Here is a 23,365-nt window from a genome sequence, read left to right on the forward strand (position 1 = left end):
TTTCTGGGAAAGGGGGTGGTGGTAAATTTAATTTTAAGATACTTGTAGCCAAAGAGGTGTAAAGTCTCATAAGGAGTATGAGACTGATTCTGAGTAAAGATGGAGGCTGGGAACAATATATTTGGGAGTTATGGAAGTAGTTTGTGGGAACACAGCTGGATGTGCCTTCACCTGCATGAGCATGTAAGGTGAAAAGAGAAGAGGGTTGAAAAGATGTCCCTGGGAAACCGTAGGGAAGAGGATGTGAAGCCGTTGGAAGAGAGAAAGATAGGTGGTTAGCAGGGTAGGAGGAAAATTATTAGAAAATAGTGCCATGACATGCTGGGTAGGAGAAAAGTTATTACAAAATAGTGCCCCGGAATTCATGGGAGGAAAGATTTTTAAGAAAAGAAGGATAGTAAGTGCAAAATGTTGCCATAGGTCAGATAGGATAAGAAATATGTCTTTGGGGTTTGGTGGTAAGGAAGTCTCTGTACCCTTGGTTTTAGTTAAGGAGTGAGGGCAGAAGTGAGATTGCTATGGTGTAGAGGCTGAATAGAATCTATAGAATCAAAGCCCTTCTAGATAAAGACATTAGATCATGAAGAGAATCAGTGATGGACAGTAGTTTGAAAGGTAGGCAGGTTGTAGCTCATAAAGACAGGAGCATGAAAATAAATGAAGAAACTGATGAAAGATATCCTAGCTAACATTCTGTGTAGAGTTGGAAGTAAGTTGAATTTTAATCAAGGGAAAGATTATAAATATCTACATACAATTATTAATCTATCATTATCTGTCCTCTCTCTCTCTCTCTCTCTAGTCATAATAATATTATCACAAACTTAATTTGAGCACTTCTTATAATGTAGCTTCATTTGATTTATTAAACAAGGGGGAAAAAAAACAGAAGAAATCATTGTAGGAAGAATTGATAAACACCTCTGACAAATGTATCTATTATTTATGTATTGTGTTGAAATTATTGGGATTACTTTAGAGAAAAATGACCAGACTTTTGGTTTTTGCAAAGAAATTGACTATCATCCAAGCTTCTTATTCTTTATCTGATTTATGTTACGGCTCTTTCTAAAAAGTTAAAACCTAAATTTATTTTTATTTATTTATTTATTTTTTTATTAAAGACTTTTGTTTATTTATTTGACAGACAGAGATCAGAAGTAGGCAGAGAGATAGGCAGAGAGAGGAGGAAGCAGCCTCCCTGCTGAGCAGAGAGCCCGATGCGGGGCTCGATCCCAGGACCCTGGGATCATGACCTGAGCCGAAGGCAGAGGCTTTAACCCACTGAGCCACCCAGGTGCCCCTAAAACCTAAATTTAATTAGAAAGGAAAGAAATCTAGATACATAAGACTAAGTAAATTTTGGAACATTTGAAATAGTGCAGACTTAGAGCAAGAGAATCTTAAAGATCAATTTATCCAACTCCTCTTCAATTCTTCCTTCTTGATTCTCTTATTTCATTTCTCTTCCTTTTTTGTTTTGTTTGCTAGGATCTTCAGTTTGCTAGAATCTCCTAGAATAAAAGCAGTCTCTTTCTCTTTTCTCCCTAATATCTAATCTGTGCAATAAATTTCTCACAGCTGTTGATATTACCACTATTGTTGCTCAATTTTATCATGATTTCTTCTTTAATCTGTGAATTAGTTTGAAAAGCTTTTTTTTTTAAATTTCTAAAAATACGGGCTTTTAGGGGACTAACTTTTTAATCATTGAATTCTAATTTAATTACCCTTTTACAAGATATAATCAAGTCCTGAACAGAACTTTTGACAGCTTTGTAGGGCTTGAAGACAAGGTTTAAGGATCAGGGGCCAGCAAAGGTTGGTGCTCATGTAAATGTCCCAAGCTTTGAGATAGGACCCTTACATGCCATACCATAACAGTGAATGTGAACTGAAAGTAAGACAACTCTCATGTCAGTTTGAGGTGCAATTCATTGGCCCCCAGAATTAATACCCAATATTGGATTAAACTGATTCTAGACTTCTCGTGCTCCCAGAATCAAATCAGAAATATCAATGGAGAAAGATAACATTTTAGTCTTCAAATTATTTATAAAGCAGTTTTTCAAGTAGAATAACATATAGTGAAAGATGCTCAGTCACATAAGTAGACATGACAACATGAATGAAAGCAAGTAGAAGCTGTAGAAGTAGACTTAAAGGGTCTCTACTTATTGGAATACTAACAGAATTTTTATAATCGTGCTTTATTCAAAGAGTTAAAAATGAAGATTAAAGCATGTTACAGGGAATTTATTTGAAAAATAATCATAGAAAATCTACAAATGGAAAATACAAAAACTGAATTTGGATGGATTTAACAGTAAACTAGACATTATTGAAGAGAGGGTTAGTGAACAGTAAATTAGACATTATTGAAGAGAGGGTTAGTGAACAGAAGAAAATACCCAAAATGTACACAGAATAACAAACAATAACAAAAAGGTGAAACATATTAAGAGAGAGTAAGAGATGGAGAATATAGTAAGGAGGGCTCAGTACACCTAATGTGGAGTCTCAGGAAGAGAGAGAGTGCTAAAGCAGTGTTTGAAGAAATAATGATTAAGAATATTCTCAAGATGATGAATGATACCCAGCCACATATTTAGAAGTCCAACAGATTCTAAACAAAAAGAGAAATAAATACTATAGTTAAAAATCCTAAAAACTAAAGATAAAAAAGAGTCCTGAAACTAGGTAGAGAAATAAGACACATTATCATTGAATGAACCAAAATTTTACTTCACCTACACATTTGTACTGGTGAATTTATTAAAAGACTGTTATTCCAGATGCAGGAGTGGAGAACGAAGGAAGGGCAGTGATATGGTACATATGTTGGTATATCTGAATGAACAGAATATATAAAGCAATAGCAATGCCTTGTGACTTTAAGATATATGCAGAATTAAAACAATGCCCATAATATTTTATGTTGCAGGAGGGAAGAACTGTAGATAGTGTTGTGAAGTTTCTCTGTTTTTCTTGCAACAGTTAACCACTAATTATAAATTATGATCATTTGAGGAAGCATGTGATTTTGTATGACAATCATTAAAATAGCATAATTTTTTCAAAGATTTTATTTATTTGACAGAAAGAGATCACAAGTAGGCAGAGAGGCAGGCAGAGAGAGAGCGGTAAGCAGGGTCCCCACTGAGCAGAGAGCCCAATGTGGGGCTCGATCCCAGGACCCTGGGACCATGACCTGAGCCGAAGGCAGAGGCTTTAACCCACTGAACCACCCAGGTGCCCCAAAATAGCATAATTTGTAAAGAATATACAACTTCCAAATTGCCAGTGTTCAAATAATGAAGAACAAGTATTAAACCAATTGAAACTAAGACAAGAAAGGCGAGAAAGGGAACATAAAGTAAGAGAGTTAGCATTTAGCAAGGCAATTGACTTAATCCTAATGTATCAGTAATTACATTAAATATACATTGTTTAGCTATAATAATCACATCACACATGTGGTATCTATGTAAAGATAAATATATCAATCAATGGGACAGGGTAGAAAGCCCCAAAATAGACCTTCAGATATTTGGTTTTCTCAAAGGCAATAGTGATAATTCAGTGGGCACATGGGGTATGGTCAGTTAAATATTCGTATGAAAATAACAAAAACAAACTGCAGCTCCTATCTCCTATCAATGTACAGATTTAATCCAAGAGACGTCACAGGACTCAATGTAAGATCTAACCCTGTTAAGCTTCTAAATGAAAATATCTTTGTGATTGTAGGTAGGCACAGATTTCTTAGAAGAGACACACAGAAAGTGTGAGTAATCAAATTAAAGAATTGATGAATTGGATTTCATCAAAATGAAAAACTTCCACACTTCAAAAGATATATAAAGAAAATGAAAAGCCAAGCTATGGACTAAGCATTAAGCTAAGGACAATCAGCAATGGGGAATTTCCTTTAAAGTTGGTGGGAGTTTAAAATTGTTACAAACACTTTAGAAATTGTTTGACAGTATCTTCCAATGCTAGAGATGTGCATGTCAGATGACCTAAAATTTCACTCCTATATTTATACTCATTAGAAATGAATGCACACATGGACCGAGAGGTATGCAAGATTATTCATAGCAGCATTATTTTCATCAGCAAAAGACTGAAAACAGTTCAGCTACCCATCAATAGAATAGATAACTGTGGTATATACTTAGACAATAGAACACACTGTATAACAATGAGAAAGATTTAACTGCACTTAATATGGATGACTTTCATAGACATGTTGTCCCACGAAGGGGCCAGGTACAAAAGAGCACACTGTGTGGTTCCGTTAATGTAAAGCTTGCACACGGGCAGAGCATACCTAAACAACCTAACAATACTTGTTTGGGTGGTAAAACTATAAAGAAAAGTAAGAAAAAGATGAACATAAAGATCAGGTTCATTTGTGAGAGGAAAAGGCTGGTGATCGAGTAGGGTGCTTTTTGGAATGTTAGCTGTGTTCTGTGTGTTTACCTAATGCTCTATGTGGTTTCGTTTTTTATATATTCATTGGCTGTACATTTGTTCTTTTTTTTTTCTCATTTTGTCTCACAATAAAAATAGTTTAAAAAGAGTAATATGTTATGGCATAGATAAATGTTAATATCTTACATAATGAAGGCATGTGACAAAAAAGTATGTTAAAAACCTAATTTTTAATTAATTTTTAAAATGTTTATGTGTAAAAATAATGTTTATGTGTGCACATAGACACACACGCACATATACACACTCACAACCTACCCAGAGTAAAACACAGGAGGATATATGCCAGAATGCTAACTATGCTAACAATGGACATCTCTGCACTTTACACAGAATATATACTATTTTATAACTAGGAAACCCTTCATTAAATATTATTTAATAAAGTTAACACCTGTAGAGTGTGTTGTCTTCTATAGAGAAGACTGGGTTATTTATATTGTGTTGTTCAGGGAAGGATTTAAAGCTACTTTACATGCAGTAAGTGGCATTTTGAGCAAAATACATATATGTAATCACACAGAGACACTTCAGGCAATGCTGTGGTTATTAACAAAATATACCTTAGCTACAGTGGGAATAATGGAAATTACTCAGCAATTTTTTAATCTTAGACTGTTTTTTAAAGTCAGTAGTTCCTTTAACTTTCAACATAAAAAAGAATAGCATTTTTATGTAGCTAGTTAAAGGAAAACTGCAATTTGATTTTTTCAAAAAAGGGAATATTATCTAAGGTCACAGAATTTGCTCAAAACATCCGTGACTTCAGTTTCCTATTAAGAAAGCAACAGTGCCTACCTTGCAGTGTTGTCTGGAGTGTAGTGTGATACCATACAAATGCTTAAGCAGGGCTATTAATATACATGACATGTAGAACTGATTTCTGGGAACTGTTGGAAAGGAAGACTAGCACTGAGATAAGAGTTTGGGTTTGGGAATTGGACCTGGATTTTTATTGCCTCGGTCTACAAATAAGCAATTATGTGTATTACTTAACTTCTCTTCCTTCATTTCCACATCTTTAAAATAAGGAAGATAACAGGACTGACCTCAGAGGGTTGTTTTGGGGGTAAAACAAAGCGCCCGGTACAGTGTCTAGCACAAAATAAATATCCATATAAATGTTAGCTCTTGTGGTAGAGCTGTTTTATGTGTAACTTGTTACCAGCAAGATCAGTTAAGAGCCTGGGACGGTAACTACTTGTTTTTCATATATGTCACACCTATAGCCTTTCAAAATTTTTCCTTTTGATAATTGATTACTGTTAAGTCTAATGCTGCCATCTATATAGTCATTTATGGGAATATTTGCCATGATTGGGCATAAAATATAGTCTGCAACCGTGATAAGAAGTTGAAAATTGGGAAGAGAAGTAATGGGGGGGGGTAGGTAGAGTGCATAAATATTTCTCGATTTCTTTTTTTTTTTTTTTAATTTTTTATTTATTTATTTGACAGAGAGAGATCACAAGTAGATGGAGAGGCAGGCAGAGAGAGAGAGAGAGAGAGAGGGAAGCAGGATCTCTGCCGAGCAGAGAACCCGATGCGGGACTCGATCCCAGGACCCCGAGATCATGACCTGAGCCGAAGGCAGCGGCTTTACCCACTGAGCCACCCAGGCGCCCTATTTCTCTATTTCTTGAATTTAACAATTTTTCTCTTCCTGTCTGGTCCTCCCCACCCACCAGGATCAGAGTATCAGTAATCTCTCACCAGATTCTTTCCATTTTGCATTCTGTGTTTCTGGGGGGGAAAAAAAGAAAAAAAAATTGTATTTTTTTCCTACCAAGTCTTTCTCTCTTACTAAGTCTCATTTTCATTTTATGGGGTAGGGGGAAGACTTTCTGTTTGACTTTGTGTGTAGGTGTGTAGGAAAGTGGGAGCCAGGGAGGGTAAATGCATTGCTGTCATAGAAGACCTTCCTTGACCAGTACTCTGAATCATTAACCACATAGAGCCAGTGTTGCATTGTGTTCTTTTGCAGACTTAGGGAGGCTGTACCTTGTAACCATGAGGTCTCTAAGTCTATTGCTTTGTAGGAGTATCCTGTCTCATCTCCCTTTAATTGGTTTACTGCTTTCTGAGCTCCAGAAATAATATTTGTTTTGCTCAGTGAATTTTGAGCTCAGTAAAGTATAGACATTTAAGCTTCCCAGATTCTGTAGCAAAAGGAGCTTGGAAAGTAAATGATGTATTTACCTTTTTATGGTCTTTTTTCAGAGGTAGGGTACTTGAAAGGGGAAGAACATAAAATGTGTAGTATCTACTTCCTTCAGATTCTTTTTTTTTTTTTTTTTTAAGTCTCCACCTGGGAATGTGAGGACTTCCTCCTTATATGAAAGTTGAATTGCAACTAGGACAGTGCTGAGCTGTCTGCTTTTAGTCTCTGTAGCACTCATGAAACCCTCTGATGTTCATTTTCTCTAATATCCTTCAGGTTACTTGAATATCTTAACTGGGCAGATTTGGGGACATGTTGCGTTAGATATTGAATGGGGAGCTAGTATATCGCTTTTTCATACATCTGACATTTGAAGAGTCCTGAATGCAGTATAAAATGAGAGTAAATAGTACCCCATCAATATTTAAAATCTGTGTGGAAAAATCATATACACATCCCCCAATTTATGATCTCTGGGCACATCAAGTTAGTGACACAGTGACAGAGGAACAATTTTAAGGAAGCCAAATATAGCAGCTGCCAGCTAAGAAGAGAATTAGAAAGGACAAAAAAGGACAATCCTTTCCAAGTAGCATATCCCATACATGTGCCATCATGATGGAGTACTTTTTCTCCTTCTCCATCTATCACGTCTCCCATTTCTAGGACACATAGAAACCTGAGTGGGTTTATTTCTTCTTGAAGGTTAAAAAAAAAAAAAAAGCATATATTATTACTCAGAAGAAGTATGGAGCATGGTCAGTTCAATTCATGTTGCTTGAGCAGTTCAACAATGTTCTCAAGGCCCTGGGATCTTTTCCTCTTCTGTGCTGCCATCCTCATCGTGTTGGCTCTGACCTCAGCTTGCTTACCCACCACTGTGGTATGACAGTTCCTGCTCTGTGTGACCATTCACACAACTCGTGCAAGGTTTTACATAGCCGTCCTAGGGGTCCACTGGCTTGCTCTTCTTTTCTCAGAAAGCTACTGGGTGAGGTTCTTAATCTGGGAGGGTAGTATGGGGAAAAAGACAAAACTGGTTTTTGAAGAGGTTTTAATAATATATCTTGGGCATTTGTGCAAAATGAGTGACTCTGTTTTTGAACACCTAGATCTAAAACACTTATATGCTAAGGGACACAGGTGGGCTCCAAAGCCAGTGTAGTCTTGAAATATGTGAGGATTCAGGCTGTGATTTGCTTCACTAGATCCCAAAAAATGTTGGTACTTGACAGTGTTCTCATTTTTTTATTTTTTGGCGGTACATACATGTTGAAAGTTTCCTCTAAGTCAGTTACTTCATTTTTTCTTTTCTTTTTTTATCTTGATGGCATATTTCGCCCTACCTGTGACCTCGGGACAGTATTGATGCTCAGTGAATACTGCCAACTGATTGTCGTGTTCAAGAGAAACTTCACAGTTATGCAGTGTCTTTTTCTCTCCCCCTCATTGGCTGAAAACCATATTGCTTGTGAACCTGGTGATTGTTTATACCAAAACTTCTGCACTCTCAGCCAAAATCAAATCAAACACTGGGAGGTTGTGGAGGGAGAGGGGCAGACATGGTAAGCTCTTCAGAACTATACTCTTGAAGACAGTGATTGCTCTAACCTCTTCTCACCTCTTTCCCTTAGGAATATCTTAGAATTAGCACTCCAGAGGAAAGTAGCAAATGGTATACATTGGAGTCAATGTCTTGCTTTCACTAATACTTCTCTGCTCTTTGAGGTATGAGTCTTATTGAGAGCACTCTTCTATAAGCTTATTAGCGCATACACGAACAGAGTTTGGTTGGCAAATAACCTGGCAGAGGACATTCAGCTCTCTACAGCTTTGTCTAGTCAACCAAACCCAAAGCATTTGGGACCCAGGTCTGTCTGTCCTTTTTACTGTTGTAGGTATGTCATTTGCTCTCTTTATGTCTAGGCTGGCCAGCATTTACCTACTCCTGGAATCTGCTCTCTAACCCCATTGGCCCTTGAGAAAATGGGTTACTCCATAGACGTGGTGCACAGTTTCTGCTGAATTGAATTCTGAGCAGTTTAAAGATAGTTTCCTGGCTAAAGACATTATCTCATCTTCCATTTTTACAGTACCCTTAGCTCCTGACCAGCTTCTCACTCGGAAACTGTTTATTCCTGAACTTACTTCTCCAGCTGTCTCTTACTTCTCCCATTCTGGGTGTCCACGGTTACACTTTTGTTTTATTCACTTTTGGAATAAAATACCTCCTTTGTCATTGGTCCCCAGCTTGCCCATTACAAACACATTTATTTCCATCGTATTTTCTGACCCTTAGAGGCTGACATTTTGTCTATCATTAAATGGCTAACCTAAATATGTTTTACTGTACAGTGAGGAGGGGGTCTATTTATTGTGCATAAATAATGTATTGACTTATTCAGTAGTTTATAAAGATGTAAGCTTAATTTTGCCATTTTTTTCTCAGAAGCCCTACTGAGGTATGTGATTTCATATGAAGTTCAGGCAAGCCAGGAATAATAGGAAGATTTTATATGTAAAATTGGCTCTTTCAAAGGTGGTTTCCATTTTTGAAGGGAAACTGAAAAAAATTGGAACATAGTAAGTTTATAATTTTTTAATAATTTTTTATTCAGTGTTTTTGAGTTATTGAAGCAGTTCCTTAGTAATGGTCGGTTTTCCTTGCTAATCACATACAGTGTTTGTGGTTTTTTAACCTTTTTTTTTTGTAGTCTGTTGAGAATGGCAAGGGTTTTGAAGCCAAATCTATGATGGTATGCAGATGATGGCAACACTGTGGCACCGAGTAAAGAAATGTGGTGTCATTGTTTTTATTTCACACTCTCCAAATTACCTGTGATGAGCTTAAGAGGTTTCATTCACGCATAGAAAATTTTTAATTATTCATAGTGCTTTGGTGTACCATAAAAGTCAAATTATTAACACTGTAATTTGTTCAGATAGCATTTAGTAGGAAAATATATCAGAAATAATTAATTGTTCTCAAGTTACGACAAGGTCGATATATCTACAGAGGGCAATCAGAAAGAGTAGCAGTAGGATACTGATTGCTTTTTAGAGAAAAAAAAATTCCGTTCTGTTAGTAAATGTTCACAATTGTGAGAGGCAAATTCCCACTGGGGAAGAGTGTTTTCCAGGTTGTTTGGCTGCCAGGTGTTTGACGTTGTATGGAGTCTTGGATGCATAAGGCTTATGGCTGTCTTTGGGAATAACGTACCCCCAGGACCCCAGCTTTCTGCTGTGAAAGCTCCTATTTTCAAAGCCCGCTAGTGTCAGTAGGAACATTCCAGTGGTCTCTAGGTGCTACTTCTAGTGAAGACCATAGTTTTTCCCTCGACTCTGAGATAGCTACAGAAGAAGATACCTGTCTACTAACAAAATTAATTTAGAATATTGCCAGTGAGTGAACCACATGTTCTCCACTGTTTATAGGATTTGACTCCTATCATTTATTAATAGAAATAAACCTTGCCTCCTTTTGGTCTGTTTTAACATAACTGAATGCTACAGACATGATTTATAATCATTCTAAAGGTAACGAAAGTCCAAATGGTGTGATCGTTTGCTCCGAGACCATCCATATTTTTCCCTTTCCCTTTTTCTGTCTCCTTGACCTAGCAGCAGGAAGCCTTTGTTTGAGGTGTTCATCTGGAACAACTTTTCCACACTTGTTTTCATGTTCTGTTAGATTACAGGGCAGCAGGCCTACCTTTGAAGCTCCTTTCTCTTTTGTTTCTTTGCCGTGCACTCCAGTAATTAACTTTGTCCTTCTTTTATTTGTTCCAGTCAATCGCAGGCCACTCTGCTGAGCATCTTCTCCCAGGAGTACCAGGTTAGAAGTTTTCTCCTTTGTGAGGGTTGACAGGTGCCTAATTGAATGATGAATGTCCCTTTATTTCTTTGTAATTGAACTGCCAGCTCTCTGATTGGGTTGGAGGATGTTCTCCTTTCCACATCAAGCACCGCCTGCGTCTCAGTGGAGGCCTGCCAAGCCTACCCATCCATCTGTCTAATAACATCTAGCCTTTGCTTATTTGGTGGACCTGTAATAAATTATGCTAAACCATTATTATTCTGACAATAATAATTTCCCTGTGTTGCGTGGTTCTATGTGCTAAATGTTTGCTGACTTGCACTGTCAGTGCTGCTTTCCATTGCTGACAGAGATGATGATAAATGACCATTGCTGGAGTGGCAGAAGGCAAGAGAGGCAGAAAATGGAGTCATTTATCATGAGATGACAGGTGTCAGTCAAGTGGCAAGTCTCTATGGAATTACTTTTTGTAGTTTTCAAATAAGTTGTTTTTAAGCAATGTTCTTCCTGGTTTAAAATGGCAATTGGATTGTAAAACTAGAGTGCAGAAGACTTAGATGGAATTGAATTGGGGGAAAATTAATACAAAGGTTGAAAGAGGGAACAAGTTTTTCTTTGCCCTCTGCAACCCTAAGCAAACTTATTTAGATTCAATTACTATGACCCTGTTGGCTTTTACATACATACTGTACCTTGTGCTACAGGCTGAAGACATCCTGGCCAAGCAGTAGAGATTAAAATGCATAGATTCATAGAATGGAAGGAAAAAAGACCTACCACCGCCCAAATCCCCAGACTATTTTTCAGTTTGCCCTATGTACTAGATATTAGGATGAAGAGGTGTGTCATTCTGTTCTTGAACCTGATGCGTGACACAACATAAGATTCTTCTTTTGTTTTGTTTCAGAAACATATTAAAAGAACACATGCCAAACATCATACTTCAGAAGCGATTGAAAGTTATTATCAGAGGTATGACCTGCCTGCCCCACTAGAGGGTATCATAGTACCTATTAATTGTAATAATAATTATGAATAAATTAGGTTACTAAACTAATTGTCTATATAACATTTCAGGGCATTGTGATGTAAGTCTTACTTAAGACTTCAGGTGTATGTTTGCTTGATTTCTCAAATGGTTTGTTTAAAGAATCTGGTGAGGCTGTCTTGATTGTGTATACGCATACTGTGTAAGAAATCCTTACAGTATTATAGAATCTCAGTTAGCTACTTTAAACTTACTGTAAGTGTGTATCTTGTATAGATACATGTTAATATACACATGTATCTATATATATGTGTGAAAGTTCTCGAATCAAGTTTTATTTCTCATTTAGATCAACAAGTTGAAAAATACATTAGAAAATAAGATTGAATTTTGGTTCACTTCTGTTTTGTATCATAGGTATTAGGTTTGCCATTTTAGAAATGGGGGAAAAAAAGGGGGTGGGCACCTGGGTAGCTCAGATGGTTAAGCATCTGCCTTTGGCTCAGGTCAGGATCCCAGGGTCCTGGGATTGAGCCCTGCATCAGGCTCCCTGCTCAGTGGAGAGTCTGCTTGTCCTTCTCCCTTTGCCCCTCCACCTTGCTTATGCTTGCTCTGTCTCTCTCTCGCTCAAATGAATAAATAAAATCTTAAAAAAGAAAAAAAAAGAAAAAAAAAGAAAAAAAAAAGGCATGTCAAGTAAGGACATACAGAGATAGATAATAATAGATGACTGTCACATTTTAAATGGAGTTTTGTATTTTTTTAAAATATATAGTGGTGGGTTTTTTTCCCAAATATTTAATTAACTTATTTATTTATTTGTGTGTGGGGGAGAGAGAGAGAGAGGGCACCCTTGAGTTGGGGGAGGGACAGAGGAAGAAGCAGACTCCCTGCTGAACAGGGAGCCCAATGTGGGACTCCATCCCAGGACTGTGGGATCATGACCTGAGTCGAAGCCAGATGCTTACCTGACTGAGCCATCTAGGCATCCTGGCGTTTTGTATTTAAAAAGACAATCTGGGTATTAAATCAACAATGTAGTGTCCAGGGGATATATTAATTTCAGCCTAATTTATTATAAATAGTTTTCAACCTCTCTTCTAAAACAGAATATTTAAAGTCGCTCTCTTACAAAAGTTCTAAAAATGTTGTTGTCTTTGTAATATGACTGAATAATTTATTAACTGTAAATGGTAATGGTTTGCATTAGAATTGTTGGTTGGTTTCTTAAATATTTCAAGGACATATTGGAAAGGAAAACTGTCTGAAATATGCTCTTATGTTATTACACCTAAGATTGACAGATCAACGTTTCTGTGGTGAGAGTGACACCACTGATTTTAGATGAAGGATTTTTATGCACGAAAGTTTTATGAATGAAATGAGTATCTAGAATAAGTATTGGTATGATGTTTCTATCAAGTCATTTTTAAGAATTGAGAAGTGTTTACTGAAAAGAAAAGTTATTGAAGTTAGCCTTTTAAAAAATTATACACTGTGCCATGTATGATAAGAGATGCTTTCAGTTTTCAGTAGTAGCGTCTATTAGGAATACAGACACCGCATATGCACACACACTTTTGTGTCTAGGAGAATTCCCCTGCAAACAAGTCCTTGTAGAATTTGAATTGATTTTTTTCAAAAATTACAGTCATCCTCAGTGACATTAACAATTGAATGAAAGTTATACCTAAATCATTCATGAAAAACGAAGAATGGCTCACAAAGTGTTATGAAGTCTACAATAGCTTTGGAATCCAGACCCTCCAAGGAAAGACTAAAAAATTACTTATATGTCAAAAAGTACATTTTTGATTGTAAAAATGATCGTGTTAGGCCATCATATAAAAGTTTGGTTCTATGTCCAGTCTTTAAAACCTTGGTAACATAAGCAGTGGAAAATAGAGCCTTTCCGAGAAATTTGGAGATCTACTTACGGACCATGGAGCTACCCCCTGACTGTCATTTTCACTGTTGCTTAAAGGCTATTTTAATTAGATGGTTTCTGTGACCTCTCCGTGTTGCTTTTTAAAATTTAGTTTCATTTAAAAATATACTTAATTACTGAGGTATAAACATACTATATTGGATTATCTGAGCGGGTCAAGCCAAAATAAAATTTTTTCCTGTAAATTTGATTACTTTTTGATAAGCATTCGGGTGAGCAATAATGAGAATACAGAAATATATACACATGTATTTATATATACTTATACATTTATTTAAATGTGAGAATCTAAATTGTTTCAAGGAGTCACAACATTTTGAAGCAAAAATGTGAAGTTAGGCTGTTGTAATGGACAGACTAATAGGAAAGCAAGTCTCACCAGTTTCTCACTTGACCATTCTACTCCCTGGCTTTCTGCCCTGCACTCTGTGCCTGGAGATGGGTTACGTTGTTACCTTGCAGATGGATTGACCACACAGCCTCTTGTAAACGTGCTGGTTTAATGTCCCTGTATTCTCTAAGGTAAATTGGCCTTAAGAGAGTTTTCTTTTCCAGCTGATAATAATAAAAGCAAATTGCATTACATCAAAATATATTTAAGCAGTTTGACAGTATTAATACTTTCTTCAATTCTTTTTCTTTTATAAAAGTAATGCTTGTATATTGTAGAAATTAAGCACACTTGTGATGGTATAGAAAGGAATGAATGAGCACCCATAATTGTGGCAACCAGAGATAACCACTGTTGTATTTTTCATTCTAGTTCTTTTTCAATCCATTTTTATATAGATGAGGTCATACTATATATACCATTTTGAATCCTGAATTTTATACTTGGAAAAATGTGTATGACATAATATCACTTTGTAGAAAGCTTTTTATAAACATTTTATTGATTGCATTATTTCATCATATGAAAGTACCCCCACTGAATTATAACTCTGTTGAACATGTATGTTTCCAATGTTGTAATATAAAAATAATACTGTGATAAACAGTTTGGTACATAAGTATTTGCATATTGGATTAGTTTTTTTTAAGATTTCTGTGTATATAATTACTGGTACAAATAATGAGCATTTAAAGATTTAAAAAAAAAATAAAATAAAGATTTTATTATATGTTGCCAAATCACTGTCTAGAAAGGGTGTGATGGTTTCTCCCTAACACTGTCAGGGAATTCCTGCGTCTCTGCATTCTTGATATTGTTGAGATTATCTCAATTCAGAATTTGAAGTCTGTATTTATAAACCATACAGTCCACAGTATGATTCCATTGTGGTTAACTGAAAGTTCAAAGTATCCCAATATCAGCTGAAAATGTTTTCTCAAGCTTTTGAATTATTGAGGAAATTTCCTCACCTCTCCATGTTGTACAGATAGTTTGGTGTTTATTTTGAAAACAACTCTTTTCTTTCCCCCCTTATTAATGGCATTTTATTTCCAAACAGGAAACATACCTGGTAAAATTTATTTAGGTCCAACCAGACTGTTGCATAGGGGCAGGTGTGCACACACAGACACATTCACTGGTGGTCAGATTTGCAAATCCCCATCAACAGCAAAGTTTAGAAATGGTGTCTCCCATATTTTACCTTCTTCCAACACACACTGTTTGAGGGCCAGCTTTATTAGCTTTAGAGAATCAGATCAATTGGGTCACATGGAAAAAAGGCTAGCTCAAATATGTTATTGACATTACATGAAAAAAATAGTTTCTGAAAATTCGAACCACTACTTTGTTTAATTAGCACAACTTACTTTGCACACACTGTGTCCCATCTACCAAACTAGGAATCAAGCATACAAATTGAATAAGACATGGTACCTGCCCTCAACTGCTCTATTTTAGTGGGAGAAACAGCTGCATACATGGAGATGGGCTCCAGAAGTTTTAAAGGTAGAATCAAGAAAGGTGGTATTCAGCTGTAAGCTTAGAATAGAATTTTGATAGGTTTTTTAAGTTCTACCATTATAATTATTATGAAAATAATAAACATCAAATAAGTTTGCCTTTAGTATTTTAAACCAGGGATGCCTGGGTGGCTCAGTCGGTTAAGCATCTGCCTTCAGCTCAGGTCATGAATCAGGATCCTGGGATTAGCCCCCAGTAAGACTCCCTGCTCAGTGAGGAGTCTCTTCTCCCTCTGCCTCTCCTAATGCTTATGTGTGTGCCCTCTCTCTCTTTCTCTCAAGTAAATAAAACCTTTAAAATTATTTCAAATCAGTACATGTTTTAATCTTAGATGCTAATAAATCTTTCACACTCAAAAAAACATAAAACAGACTTTCCATGAAGATTTTTTAAGGATGGTTTCACCCACAAGATAACATTTCTTAGTCCTCCTATAGCAAGGCTTAGAGGATGGCATATAACTTCTTTTTATATATACATGTTTTAATATACAAATAGGTATTGGGAAGATGGCCCTGGTCACCATAATGTAGTATCCATTATCACATCTTTATATATCAGTTGTAATTCAGATCTTTGCTGAGGATCTGTTGGATGTGGGTTCAGCATTCATTTGTGTAGTCCTCTCCCAAGGAGCTTCCAGGCCAACTGGAGAGAGAAACAAGCCATTGTAAATGTATGGAAAGTCTACACTGCAAGTTTGTACAAGGTGTTTTGAGAATGCAGAGAAGGGTAGCATTAGGAATTTCTGATCGTGTCTTACTGAATGTTTTCTGTAATTAGTATGCTCCTTTGATTGCCTATCTAAAAATTGGAATAAAACTGATGCATCACTTGGTATAGAAGATAGTTAAAGTTCCTAGAAAGGAAAACTTACAACTTTAAATTAATTTTCATTTAATTTGTTTTCCCCAGCACTTCTGAAGTGTTACAGAATATAGTTAGGAAACAAATTGGAGAATAAATATGTTTAGAAGCAGGTCTACCCTTTTCAGCATTTGAAGGCTCCTCGGTCGACCTTGGGAGATGGGGTTCCATTTCAGAGCTTTACTGTTCACCAGCTAAGAGAGCCCAGACAGATTTCATCCATACCCTGGGGTCTTGTTTCTTGACAACTAGCAGCTTTTAACAAGCTCATAATTAGGAATTTCCACTGTATTAAGTACAAACATGTTTCTGTGTAGATATAGAGGGTTATTGTTTGACCATCTCCTGTTCTTTATAAACTTAATAGAGACATACCATTGGTTAATGGTTAATGCGACATTTACATGAAACTATGGAGTTTTGAGTCCAAACGACAGTTCTCTGGCATAGGTAGCAGTCTATGGTCTAACTATTCTTTTTCATTATTTCCAACCAGCTTTCAAAGCTTTGCTTTGGTCACACTAGAGCCTTTCCTGGTCCTCAGACACCCCGGACACATTCCTGACATTTGTGCTTATCGTTCTCTCGCTGGGAATGTTCATCCTCCCATGGCTCCCCTCTTGCCTTCTTACGGGCCTCGACCCATGTGTCACTTCCTTAGAGATGGCTTCCGCACCCACCCATCTAAGCTTCCATTTTATCATAGAATATGTCATTATATTATGTAGGTATTTCTGTGTTTTCATTGTTTGTCTCTCCACTGCAGTCTCACCTCTGTGATGGCAAGAACCATGGAAGTTTTGTTCTCTGCTGCTCCTTCAGAATCTGGAATAGGCCCAATACAAGTTAGCTCTCAGAAATATTGTGGGATAAGTGAATGTTAAGTAGGAAACTGCAAAGATACCCTAATATCAGTATAGGCTTAGCTAATCTGACCCAGAGCCTGAACCCTTAATGAACGTGCATGTTTGGTGGATTTGAACACAGCATTAGTTGGTGAGACTTGGCCAAACGGATTGGCTGTTTCTGGAGCAGCCCTGTCAGCACAGTGGAAATGTTATGAGCTGATGTGAGGTTCTGAGCTAAGCTGGTTCCCAGGGACCTTTCTCTAAACCATACTTGCCTTTTTTTTTTTTCTTTTCTTCTGAGAGTGCTTATTTCTCAATTAGATTCTTAAATAGTTTTTTTAAGGAAGTCCCCAATACATGGTAAATGAATTTGTTAGAATTACTTTGAAGTTATAATGATCCTGAGACTTCCTACCTTGAGTAAATTTACATTTACTCCACTTTGTTTATAGGAAAAATCATACATCTCCATAAACATACTTGTGAAAGAATATATTTTAGTATCTGCTTGTGGTAGTTACATGGAAGACCTCATCTGTTGACTTTGATTTTTACTATCAAAACAGATATTGTTAATTTATTCATTCAAACAGCATATTATAGAGAAAACATCCATATCGAATGTATTTTTCTTGTCCAGTATGGCTTTTAAAAGTTATTAAATCAGTCATTTATTAAAGAAAAAATATATGTATAATACAATCAGCTATTATAAGCCAGAACTGTTTTAGACATAATTAGTTGAATAAAATACAATTCCTCTACCCTCATCAGGCTTTCAACCCTGCCCTGGGAAATGGGTTTGAGGTGGACAAGTAATTAGGCAGAAGCAATATGCTGCTGTATTAAGTGACGGAGAGATACTTACAAGGTGTTCATCAATTGCACCTTGGGACACCTAACTTAACTCCTGGCTCGTGGTGGATTGAAGAAAGTTATATGTAATCCAAATCATGAGTTCTTTAGGTGAAGGTTGGAGTGCAAAACAGTGATGACAGATGAGACTGGGCAAGGACAGTAGGTGGGAACCAGATTATGAAGAAGTTTATAAGAGGTATTAAGTGGTTATAATTGAACCTTGAAATTTGACTTGGGGCTCTGAAATGTTTTGAGGAGAATGGCCCATTCAAATTTTTGCTTAAAAAAAAGATCACTCTAGTTTCCATGTCTGAGATGGATTTGGGGAGTTTTTTTGTTGTTTTGTTTTGTTTTGTTTTGTTTATAGCTGGGTTAGGGTAGAAGGAGGGATGGAGGTTATGCTTGAAATCCAGGGCAGATAAAATGATGGCTTGTACTGCCTGACACTGACCCACCGATGACAAGTCTGCTCCATTTGTTTCTTAATAAGGTGTCAACCAATGGATGCTTTTTTCAAACCATAAGAATAAACTTATTTCCTTTGCTTAAGGTGGTTTGGTATAAAGCCAGGTGATAGGGCTAGTTCTTTTCAAAAATAACTTCCATCTTCACAGAAGGGAAGGGGGCCCAACGTGCTTAGACCTCACGCCCCCAACTTCAGTTAGTAAGTTTTCAGTGGTTTTGAGGTAAGTTGTTTTTGTTTTCCTTTTCCCTTCTATGCTTTCCTATGACAGTAGCATACTTTAACTAGAGTTGAGTGTGGCATTTGCCCAGGAGAAACGTGTACACATAAGGGATGCTGACAAGTCTATGCTGGCCTTTTCTTGTCACTGCATTACCACTTGGCTTTGTCTGTCTAGGTACCTGAATGGAGTGGGGAGAAATGGAGCAGCCCCAGTGCTCCTGGAGCTGGCCAATGAGGTAATGTTATTGTTATTATTTTATTTAAACCTGCATATAAAACCTAAGGGGCCTATCTAGAGTCGCTTTGCTTGGAATTACAATTAACCTTAAAGAAAGAGGTTTTGAGGTACATTAGACATTTAAATTGTTCCCTGGTCTCTTTGTAGTTTTAATAATTGGACAAAGAACTTCATATACTAATAAATCAGTTAACATAATTAGTCTACTTCTTTTAAAGCAAATGTATAAACAGCTTCTTGGTTTCTTATTTTGTGGGAAATTTCAGCCAAACAGCTCAGGACATGCCCATCTTTGGATATGTTGTCTTAATTTAGTGTCAGAAATACCTGTGTTAAATAAGGAGGTGCATGCCAAGAAAACCTATTCTAACTACTATAAAAATGAAGAGAAAAATTGTGAACTTAAAAATGTAATGTTTACTTGATTTATTTTTTTGTTAGCAAACTTTTATTAATGTAAAAGATACGTGCCTTGTAGAAAAGTCTCTTTATATGAAAAAACATGCTGTTCTTACTACCGCCAAGTATAAAGTGATTTATTGAACTTAATTTGTTAACTCTGATCTGCCTCTGTTTGGGGAAACAAATAATAGTTTTACATTTAAAAAAAGGAAACCCTAAAGATTTCCCATGAATGAAGAAGCTGTAAAAAGTTCATAATAGTGGCGGAGAGCATACTGAAAAATAAAATATTTAATTCCTAAACTTTGAAATATTTATCCACTGTAATAAGAGCAATACAATATTTAGTCTAACTTGGAACTGCTTATGCAAACCTCACAGGGATGGAATGCAATGTACACTGTTTTCATGTTGCATTGTAATGGAAAACATAGAAGCAAGGCAGAAAATGTGTGTTTGCATTAAAGATGACTCAGTACTGTGAGCATTAAGTGTTGTGGTAGCAGCAAGTTCTACATGTTACATTAGCAAGGAAGGATGGTTTCTCTCACAGCTTCTGTCTGCTGTGCACCACTACAGTCAGCAAATGAGCAATTACCTATCAGTTACTAGAAGGTTTTAATAGTCTAGGCAGTGTCTACACCATCTGATAGGATAGTTAACATATAAAATGCACGTCTCCTCCTAGCAAAACACGTATTCAGCTTTTTTCTACTTCTAAAGCAAGGTGGTTTTTAAATGTCTTCAGACCTGTTTGTTATGAGTTGATTCTGTTAACAACTTGAGGTTAGTATGCTGTAACTAGGAATTTAGTGATTGTCCTTTATGAAAAAAAAAAAAAATAAAGGAGGGAGCTAACAGCATCTGGAAATAATGTGGTGCAAATATGGTACTCATTTTTACAGACAATGATATTAATGACATAAGTTTTACGTAGTAGCAATTTATAGTCATTTGAATTTTTAATGGGTGGTTCTGTAGAGCTTAGTTTATTTAGCTGCCTTCATGGTCCACCTTCTGGTACTATGGAATATTTTAAGCCACTAACACATTTTCTCCTATGTCAGTAAACCTGTTATTTATTATGAATGTATAGAATACTTAACTAAAAAAAAACAAAGAGATATTGAAGATATTTTCTGTCCTTTGGCTTCAGATTATCATAGAGGTAATAGTACTTTCTGAGCGACTGCAAATGCATCAGGGAAATTTGGGAATGACTGGTACCAGATTATGGTTTCTAAACAACCAGGCTGCCATTTTTATATGATAGTTAATACCTAAATGACATATGCTTGCATCTGGTGACAGTTGATGTGATGGTAATGCTTTATGAGTCAATATATATTTAATCAGTGGAAACTGTAAAAATTGATGAGAAATATATAACATTGGTATGTTACAGTGCACAGTAGCGCTCTTAAACAAGAACACTGTATTGTTGATTTGGGGGCCAGAGACTAGATACGGTCATCAGTGCTTTTAGAGATATCTTAATACTAATTTTCCTATATCAAGACTAAAAATGAACATTTTAGGAAATCTCATTTTGTTAATAATAATAAGATCAGTCATTCTGTTCTCTCCACACAAATATTTTCAAGTGAGATTTGAAGCACTATGAATTTTACTTACATGCTAAATTCTGACATGAAGCATGATGGCCCTATTTCAGAGAAAGATGGACACATGATTAATATGAAAATTAGGGAGATGCAAGTACCTGAACTAATAAGGTAGTCCTTATTCAGGCTGGACTACCTTCAGTAATTTCACCATTTTTCATGTGTCAGCTCTGATGTGGGTTACTAGGAATAAGCAGCTTCGTGGAAAGCATTTCTTTCTACTTGGGGAATTTAAGGGCATCCAAGTACATACATATTTGAAAAAAACTGTTCATACAAATGAAGCCAGCCTTTTTGTCTAGTTACTAAATCAAGATAAAATTTTGGTATGAAGACAGGACTTGAAAACCTGTCAAAAAAAATTCATGGTGATAATATATGAGGAACATTTGCTATCTTACACCTAAGATAAAAAGACTTATTTTAGGGGAACATTAATGCTCTTGAAAAACACACACCTATTTTCTGGGGAAATGAAATCCATGGTTAATAAAAGATCTGACAACCAAAAAGAAAACAGTATGTTTCCAAAAGAGTAGATATATTTTTAATTAATTAAAATGACCATTGGCTTGAGTATTCCTGTTTTCTGTTTGATCCTTTGGAAGAAAGTTACTTCTTTGGGTTCTGTATTAACTAAATTGATAGGTAACATTTCAGATAAGCCTAAGGATGGAGCTCTTACAGGGATTATTATTGTTGTTTTTTATTATTAATGTCTCTACAGTATCAAACAAGATAGTAAACAAGGTATTTGATATGTAAGGAACTTATACCAAAACTTGGGTTCAGGCTTTAAGGATAAAATAAACTAAAATCAGTAAAATCTGTATTTTTAATGGCTAAGGAAATTTAAGGCAGTTTCTGGAAGTAACCACTAACAGAAGGGTTTTTGTTTTTTTTAAATTCAAAACAATGTAAATATAGACAGTTGAAAGAACGAAGAATGGTTAGAATGCTAAGTAATATTGGCCTACTGGTGGAAAAAACTGGGGAGAGTTGAGAGAAGTCCCTTTCACTGTTTTAGATGAATACATTTCCAAGTTGTTCCATCCTTTTGCTCCAGTATTATATGCAATAAATTTGGCCCACTTATTTTTTCACCAGCACAGATCATACTTGCTATAATTTTATTATGATGGAAGCCACCAAGAGTAGGAAAGATTTTAATGAATGATGCTTGCTGTGGTTGATTAAAATCAACTTAATCTTCAGTGTTGACAAAATATTGGAATATCAACTCATTGCACAACTTGACAGTTTTAATTTTCTATTTCTGTTTCATAAAGGTGGACTATGCACCCTCATTAATGGCTCGGATTATACTGGAGAGGTTTCTACAAGAGCATGAGGAAACTCCACGTGAGTTACCTTTTTTCTTTTTTCTAATGGTACTCTTTTCCTCCCTTCCCCCAATTTAAAAATAATTTACACAGCATTTCAAGTCACTTAATGAGAGCCAGATTCCAAAACAGCTATCATGAACGGTTAATGACAATTAAATGCAATATAAAGGACCACCCACAACTTTAGTCTTCAGAATAATGCTTTCTTCTTTGTCTAAATTCTACATTCACCCCTTCATTCAGCAAAATAGACAATGTGTATCAAACTCAATTGATTCATCTTTCATATATAGAACAAGATACATCATTTAAAAAACCACTGTCAGGAACTGGCTCTAGAAGAAACATTCATCCTTTTTATTTTAATTCAGACTGGAGAAATACTACTTCCAAATGCAAACGTGAGTTTCACTGGTCTTCGTACAAGAAAATAAAAAATAAAAAAAGGAAAGAATAGAGCTACAGGAGGAGGTTCAAGCCTAAATTAATTTGCCACTGAAAAAATACATTTTGTTATTTTCTCTGTGTCAACTGCATGATTAAAACCGGCTGTTAAGTGAGCTCTGGGGATGTGCTCGTAAAAGATTTATGAGTAATATTCAATGTGATATTCAAAGTGAGTCATGAATATCAGGATAATTGCTCTCAGTGCTGGCTCTTTTACTAGGCAGGAGTTTGTCAACTGCCCCATAAATATTTGCCTAGTCTCATGTAAAAAAGACAATTTCATCTTCTGCATTTTTATTACCTAGTGTAATGTTTACCTTTGGAGCTTAGCTGTGGTAGAATAGGTAAAAAGCTTTGGAATATGCTTATGCATATGATCTTCCCCCTTTGAAAGTAGAAGATAATACCTACTAAAATATCATTCCGTAGTACATGTTGGATTTTTATTTTTTTACTCTTTGTCAGGGATTTCTCCTTTGATTTTCTTTGAATCTGCAGTTATCAGTGACTGGTGGCCCAGTTACCTCGTGAAGGTTTCATTTGAATGAATTAAGTACTTCCCCTAAAAATTCAATATCATTTCAATAGATGTAGCCTCTAAAGTAACCTGCAGTGATGCTTCATGAGCAAATCACATGATGTCAGAATGGTATGGTTTCGATTTAATCAAGAAAGAGATTAAAGTGGATGTGTGTTATTTTCAACTTCGCCGCAGTGCCGCCA

General features: G+C 36.0%; 1 protein-coding gene across 5 annotated transcripts in view; it reads left to right on the top strand.

The window, feature by feature from the left end:
• CDIN1 (CDAN1 interacting nuclease 1) overlaps positions 1 to 23,365 on the top strand; it is a 219,400-nt gene that overhangs the window by 39,760 nt on the left and 156,275 nt on the right. For all 5 annotated transcript variants that reach the window (XM_047737743.1, XM_047737744.1, XM_047737741.1 and 2 more), the window contains exons 2-5: positions 10,448 to 10,493; positions 11,383 to 11,447; positions 18,760 to 18,820; positions 22,139 to 22,211. In XM_047737743.1, the coding sequence (XP_047593699.1) occupies positions 10,448 to 10,493; positions 11,383 to 11,447; positions 18,760 to 18,820; positions 22,139 to 22,211 (245 nt within the window). The remainder of the gene's footprint in view (positions 1 to 10,447; positions 10,494 to 11,382; positions 11,448 to 18,759; positions 18,821 to 22,138; positions 22,212 to 23,365) is intronic.

This window comes from Lutra lutra, chromosome 7 (genome assembly GCF_902655055.1).
Source record: "Lutra lutra chromosome 7, mLutLut1.2, whole genome shotgun sequence".
Classification (NCBI taxonomy): Eukaryota; Metazoa; Chordata; class Mammalia; order Carnivora; family Mustelidae; genus Lutra; species Lutra lutra.